At 37.5% G+C, this 7,912-nt stretch overlaps 1 protein-coding gene across 1 annotated transcript in view; it reads left to right on the top strand.

Moving 5' to 3' along the window:
- The window catches only part of DENND6A (DENN domain containing 6A), a 64,985-nt gene that overhangs the window by 33,131 nt on the left and 23,942 nt on the right, over positions 1-7,912 (top strand). The window contains exons 10-11 of the mRNA XM_019652773.1: positions 5,716-5,838; positions 6,322-6,417. Of these exons, the coding sequence (XP_019508318.1) occupies positions 5,716-5,838; positions 6,322-6,417 (219 nt within the window). The remainder of the gene's footprint in view (positions 1-5,715; positions 5,839-6,321; positions 6,418-7,912) is intronic.

The raw sequence follows: 7,912 nt of genomic DNA on the forward strand, positions 1-7,912 counted from the left end.
TGCTTCACTGGCCCAAGTTGGCACCATCATTGCGCTCTTCCTGGGCGAGGCAGATCAGTCGCCAGCTTCTGGACGGCCGCTCAAGGCGGCTGCTGGCTACACACGGTAGCCCATGGCAACCCATTGCAGCAGGGGCTGCAGCCTACACCGTTGCCTGCAACTCATGGCAGCCCAGCTCCAGGTTGAGCTGTTGTTCAGCACCTAAGCTGTGGAGGGCAGTGCCACTGACCCTCATGTGGGATCTGAACCAGAGCCCTCTGGCGTCCCAAGCCAGCTCTTAACCATTGCGCCACTCGGCCAACCGCCTTCTTCTTCTTCTTCTTCTTCTTCTTCATCGAATCAGCATATAAACATAAAATTTCTTCCCAGTTTGTAAAAGGAGAAAAAATACCTTACACTTTCCATTTTAGCTCTTGTTCTACTGCTCACTAGCTTTTCATAACTAAGTTTCTTGAATAACAACAAAAGTCTCTAGTTACTGTCTCCATTTACTGTTTTTTCTGATTGCATCTCAGTCTACTGCAGTTTGATTTCTTCACCTCCACTGAAGCTGTTCTTCCTGAAATCAGCAAGACCCTTCTTGCTGCCTGACTCAGTGGGTACATTATTGTCTCATTTTTCCTGCTTTCCCTTTCTTGTAATATTTAAGCTATTGACCTTGAAAGTGTTTTAACCCTTGATGCCACTCTCACATGACTGGTGGTACATCTCACTCTCCTGTGCAGACTTCTTTCTGTAACAATTCCTTAAATGTTGGTGTTCTCCAGTGTTGTATTCTGATTACAGACTGATAATCCTTTCTGTATAATCTTATCTGTACCCACAGCTTCTGTTAACACTATATGCTGATGACTGAAATTTATCTTCCTAACCAAGATCTTTACAAGGTCCAGACCTATATATCCAAATTTTTTTTGAACCATATTGCTACCTGGACATCATAATGCCATCAGAAGCTAAACGTGTTCAAACTGAATTATTTTTATCTCCTACTTTTCTTCCCTAAACCTATGCCTCTTAGTATTTTCATAATGGTACTACTTTTCACGAAGTTATCAAAAAACCTAAATTGTCATAAATTTCTCCTTAATATGGTGCACATCAAGTTTTACCGTATTCTGTCAATTAAACATCCTAAAATATCTCTCATAACATGTTATTTTTTTCCCAAAGCTTTCTTCTCTCTAGTCTTTCTTATTTGCTGTTGCTTTTTCTCAGACTTCTTCCCCTCCTTGTCGGGCATCTTCTAAATTTCTCCAGGAGTGACCTTTCTAATAAGTACATTTTCATTCATGTGGCATTCCTTCGCTCAGTTCTTTAGTAGCTTTCATTTGCCTACAAGATAACACGTAAACTTCTTAGCATATTAACTTGGTACTTAATGATCTGCCCCGCATCTGCCCGTCTGCTGTCATTTCTGACTATTTCATCCTGTCTGCTTTGTGCTCTAGGAATGCTGAGCTATTGGGTTGTCAGAAAAGTCATGACGCATTTTTGCAACGAAAAACATAGAAAAAATATGTCATGACTTTTCCGACAGCTCAATATTTGTAGTTCTACAAACAGACCATGCTCTCACTTCATTGTTTTGCACATACTATTTGTTTTCCAGCATCACCTTTACCACCCTATCCACTTGACAGAGAACTCCTGCTCATTTTTCATATCTTCGTGCAAACGTCATCTTTTTAGTGAGGCTGTCCTTTAATCCCTGGTAGACATAGTGTCTCCTTTGTAATTATTGTACATTTTATACCACCTTTACTGTCTTCTAATTTCTGGCATCATAATTGGGTATGTATACCCTTCTTCCTTTATGCTTTTAGAAAGACCATGTCTTTTCATCTTTATATGCTTAGTGCTAAACACGGTGTCTGGCATGTAGTTTCTATGTAATACATTAAATAAAGGAAAAGATGATTTATTTATTGTTCACTCAAAAGAAATTATAAAATGTTTTTCACTGATGAAACATTCATATTTTCTCACTTTGTTTTTGTTTTGTTTTGTTTTTATGTAGGCCCTCAGTCATATTAGGAGTAACCAACCCATTTTTTGCAAAAACACTTCAGCACTGGCCACACATTATTCGAATAGGAGACCTTAAACCAGCAGGTGAAGTATAAACTGTTTTTAGTATTTAATGTGACTGAGCGGGTTTATTTCTTCCCCTTTCTTTTTATCTTTTGGTTACTTTTTAATTATGTTGATGGCAACCTTGTTTGAGGCAACCTGAATAAGGGCCTTTGGAGAAGAGCATAACTTGTCACTAAAATATAAAAGTTCTTATACGTGTAACCCATTCCTCCTACCAAAAAATGTACTTTCAGTGTTATAAACATGAAATGAATTATAAGAAAATGAAGCCTCAAAAATTTGAGCTACTTTTTGTTTATATATAGTCCAATTAAATAGGGACTTCCAACACTGCTTGAATAAAACCTTATTAAGCTTGAGTTAATTCAACTTGGCACAAAATTCTCAGCTAGGTCTCAAAACAAGTATTTACATTTCTGTGGTACTGATATTGATTAAGGAAGTGGTCAAAAGGTTGTGCTTTCCTTGAGGAAATAAGATACATATACCTTGCTCAAGGTAGCTGTTTAAAAAGTGTTTTTAAATGAGTAAGTGAATTTTGAGGTTGGAAGTTTTGTTAACTTAGATGACAATTTAATGGTACCTATGACATTCTTTGCTGGATGTTCCTTAATTTTCCATTGAAATAGTTGAGTCTGGAGATATCAAAAATATTTTTTAGTAACTTTATGATGTGATACTTTCATTTTTCATTCATTTATTATTTTTTTTTGGCTGAGCCATCCTGCCACCTGTTGGCAGCTGAGCAGCAGCTCAGCTTGGGCCAGGACTCGAACTGCTGTTGCTCTGAGCTTGCACTCTTGAGCAAACTCTTAACCAAGTGAGCCACTCGTCCGGCCCTATGATGTGACACTTTTAAAGACTTTTCTTTTGGTATACACAAGTATATTGAAAACATTATTTAATATTGTTTAATATTTTATTTTATAAGATATCTTCTAGTATATAGATAAATCTACATAGACATTAGAGTCAGGGAATAACATTTTAAATAATATTATTTACAAATATTAGATTCAGTCTTATACTGAAATCTTTAGATGTCTTATGAAAAAGAAGAAAGAGCAAAGGGTTTCACCCTGGCAGTCAGATCTGTGTAATCTTAGGCAGTACAGCTTCCTTAAGCCTCAAATTTGGAGGATTAAACACACTGCCTAACTCATGGCACTCTGTAAATGTCATGGTTTCTTGCCATTTCATTAGTGTCCTGTCTGATTATTAAAGAAAATTCAAAGCACAGCAGTTACTAGTGTCTTAGGTAAGAGAAGACATGAAAAGTTATTCTCTTAATCTTCATTAATCTTGATATTTACTTTAATGGTTTTATCCTATTAATATAGACTATTTGATTAATCATAATATAGTAAACTACTATTTATTGTCTTTTTCCAATGAAAAAAGGCTCAATGTTGGGGATGTAAGTAGAGGAACTTTTGCATAAAATCATTTGTAAAGTAACATGTATTGATAAGTCTGTTTAACTTTTTAAGAAGTTTTTTGCCACACTATTTTTCACAGTAGCCCACCGTTTTACATTCTTACCAGCATTGTATGAGGATTCCTAATTCTTCACATCCCTGCCAACATTTACTATTGTCTGTCTTTTTTTTATTTTTATTTTTTTATTGGGGAATTGGGGGGATGGGAACAGTGCTGGGGAACTGGGGGAAGGGAAACAGACAAGTTGCTGTCATTTTTGTTCTTCAATCTAGTTGTGGAGGATGTTGCTTCACTGGCCCAAGTTGGCACCGTCATTGCGCTCTTCCCTGGTGAGGCAGATCNACACACACACACACACACACACATATATATCTGTAAATACATGTATATATACATACTTATATATAATGCACATACATTTTTACATATATATTTACTTCTATATCCATATATATTGAAAAACATAAAACCACACTAATACCCTCAGTTCCAATCCAACATGACAGGGTTTATTCTAGTTTTCTGCCTTTCCATATTTGTATTTTTGTCTGATTGAGTAACTACCTCCTATTATTCTTAAATTATTTAATTATTTGATCAGTCTGTTGTTAATAACCAATCTCTTATCTCTGCTGCAACGTCTGTGCAAATGCCTGTCTTACCTCTCTTGGACTCTATGTGACGCTGCAGACCCAGCTCCCCTTCTTCATGGACACCCTCCTTACCCTGCCTAGACTCTGCTCCATGCGAGATTGACCCACATTTGATTACCTTACTACCCCATTCAAGGTTCCATATCCCACACTAGGCCACCTCTCCATTTGAATACCATCTTCATCCTGCTTGTGTTCTGACTCCTGACGCCAGGCCAACGCCCATATGGATGCCTTCCTTACCCTGCTTGTGCTCCTATACCTCATTCCAGGCCACTTCTCCATGTGGATACCCTCATTCCCCTGCTCTGACACCCCACCATGGACAACCTCCTTAACCTACTCTGACTGTGCCACACCACACCACACCTCCCCTCTATGCCTATCACACTTCCTGGGCTCTGTCACCCCAAATCAGATCACCTCCACATACGAGTATATATACCTTCCTTATCACATTTGGATTCCAACTGCCCCCATAGCAAGCCACCCTTCCACATGGGTGTCTACCTTATCTCGCACAAACTCTGACACCCCTCCCTGGGCCAACATGGCTGTCTTTCCCTCCTTGCAGAGATGCCTCCTGTGCATTGTGTTCTGCTTTAGGATTGAATTGTTGAGGAAGAAGCTCGCCTTTGCCTTATCCTCGAACTATTTATTGTTGTTTCTTTTTCACATTTGTCTTCTTGCCTTTGAATAGTTAAAATTAACTTTTCCTAATTTTCATCTCACAAATTTGTTGTGTATTTTTGCGCTTAAATGCTATGTTTTTTCCTTTTCTTTTTCTGTTTTGTGTGTATTTGTGTTTTCAACTAGATAGATTGGTTATGATTTTTACATAAGTATTTTTTTCTCTAATATACTACCAAAAATTGTTACCCTACCAGGAGGAATTATTAAATAAGTTACCAAATGTCAGAGGCTAAGTAATGTACCAGAGTTGTGTCATGACAGGCTTCCACCCATTTCCAGGGCTGCTATAAAAATATGCAGCATTTTTGTAGGGGGAGGATCTACCCAGGAAATCTTTCTGTTGTTTGCCATTAGAACTCCCCCATGTGATTTGTTTTCATCATTCTTTAATATGGAAGGCATTTGCTTTTAAGCTAAGTACATCCAATTAATATCCTTTGGAAAATTAATTTCTCTTGTTTCCTTCAAAATATTTAGAACAGAAATTCAAATGTAACAGCAATATTGATAAAAATAGATCTACCATATAGTGCAACAATTTAATAATTATTTTATGTGCATTTATTGTTTGTCAGCCACTCTGTGTGTCAATATACTGCATTTAATTTTGTAAAAATTGGAATGAGTTAAATTGATATATATCTTAGTGTGGATAAAAGGAACTTTTATTTATATGAACAGTATAAATGAATTTGTATATCAGATTACGTGTATGTACAAATGGCTGGAAGAATTTATATCAATCAATGTGAAGTTTTTAGAATGATTATATAGGAATTTAAGAAAGAGATTGGATAAACAACAACATTTCTACGGTGTAAACACCTTTCAGGTGTTTCTGCCCAGTTTTCCTTCACAGTCAGATGCTTTGGGAGCTGGTGTTGTTGGGGGAGCCCCTTGTGGTCATGGCACCGTCACCATCGGAGTCTTCAGAGACTGTATTGGCACTTGTTAAGTGAGTATAATTGGTTCCTAATGGTGAGAGTTGCAGCACTTTCCCATCTGTGGTATGTTTGTACACGTTGCATTGCTCCACACAACAACCCTGGAAGAAGTGCTCATTATAGCACCATTTTATGGATGAGAAAATTAATTCAGGCTCCATTAGGGCTGAAACCACGTTCTCATTTTTCTGAGCAACAGGAACATTTATTCACTTATACAAAGTTGTCCCCTGACAAATGTTAGTTACGTGAATGGTCAGTGTCTAGTAAAAGGCATATAACAAGTGAATTTCATCTTTTGCCCCAAATCCAGTGTTCTTTCAATGTCCTATTCCATATTACGCATTTCCACTTGCCTTCTAGTTTCCTGAAATTAGTTAATCATTTATTGAAATAGATAAATTATCAAATTGGGGGTATGCTGTGTGTATAGATGTTATTGAGGGCCTTTAATTCCTGTGTCCTTTGTTTTACATATTCTTCTTGCTCCACAGCTGTATTTCTCCACTGAAGTATTTCAGTGATTTCCGACCTTATTTCACTATTCATGATAGTGAATTCAAAGAATATACTACCCGTACTCAAGCCCCGTGAGTAAACAAAATAACTTTTATTAACCAAATATTACCTGTATAACCATATTATGTAGAATTTTTTTTGGTAATACTTTAAAAGTTTACATTTTGAACTTATTGGCAGATTGATTTTATAAAGGAAGGTCTGAGGAGCTGCAGGTTCACATTTCAAGAGTCAATATCTTATTTTCTTTGATTTTATTTATTAGTGAAAGCCGTATTGTCATTAATAGCCACCCAACTGTACTTTCAGTTCTCTTTTTTTCCTTACTTCAGGACCTCTTACAGCATCAGTTATCTCTTCTTGCTCTGTAACTTCCTTNCTCACAGCTGCTCAGCTCGGGCTGACTCGAACCGCTGTTGCTCAGAGCTCAAACTCTTGAGCGAGCTCTTAACCAACTGAGCCACTCAGCCGGCCCGGTTACAAGTCTTAATACTTTTTTGTTTGTTATCAACTGTTGTTGCTTTTGTGGTAATTAATTAATTCTGCCACTAATACCTTTGATTAATATGTGTCTTTTCTCCTTAATATGAATTATTATGTTATTGTTTTTAAAGTAGGAGAAGTTAGTTGTTTTTTAATTTTTGTTGCTCAAGAGATGAGAAAACCAAACCTTGAAGAATAATAACCTCATACAGAATAGTACTATGCCAAGCATTTATTATCTGACAATCGAATTAATACTTTATCCATGGCAACACTCTTTATTTTGTGTGTGTAGAGCTTACATTTTACATCTATTAGTGTGAATAGGAGTTTAAATGTTTATCATTTATGTTGAAGGTGATATTTTTATACCAAGACTGAGCTTGCAAGCAAAGGACAGGGACCTGGAAAAATGTTTGAAGTTGAGTGGCAGAGATACAGGTGAGGGTAGGGGCCCATTTCCCCGCTTTTATGCCTTTGGTTTTAGCTCTCTCTTGATCACAGAAATAGTCTCATGTAGTTTTCAAGTTGGGCTTGAAATTGAGGATAGTTTTCTATGGAAATAAACCGACATTCTTTTGTCTAGAGTCAAGAACATGTTACCTCATGATACTTGCTGTTGGTTCTTTGCACAGCAAAAGGCATATAATTTATGTGTTGTGTTCCCCTTTCCCCCTTCCCCAATCCCATCTACAGAGTAAAGCGATTTTGCCTTTCTACTCCATTAGTAGACTAGACAACAGTTATGGGTGTTCCTTGTTTCATAGACTAAACAAGCTTATCACTACATAAAATGTGTCTGATGCTCATTGATACATGTTAGTTTCTTTTAACTTTTTTTTTTTTTAAAGATTTTTTATTGGGGAATTGGAGGTATGGGAACAGCCCTGGGGAATTGGGGAATGGGAACAGACAAGTTGCTGTCGTTTTGTTCTTCAGCCTAGTTGTGGAGGACGTTGCTTCACTGGCCCAAGTTGGCACCATCATTGCGCTCTTCCTGGGCGAGGCACATCAGTCGCCGGCTTCTGGTCGGCCGCTCACGGTGGCTGCTGGCCGCTCACGCTGGCTGCTGGCTACACACGG

Source organism: Hipposideros armiger, unplaced genomic scaffold (genome assembly GCF_001890085.2).
Source record: "Hipposideros armiger isolate ML-2016 unplaced genomic scaffold, ASM189008v1 scaffold_187, whole genome shotgun sequence".
Classification (NCBI taxonomy): Eukaryota; Metazoa; Chordata; class Mammalia; order Chiroptera; family Hipposideridae; genus Hipposideros; species Hipposideros armiger.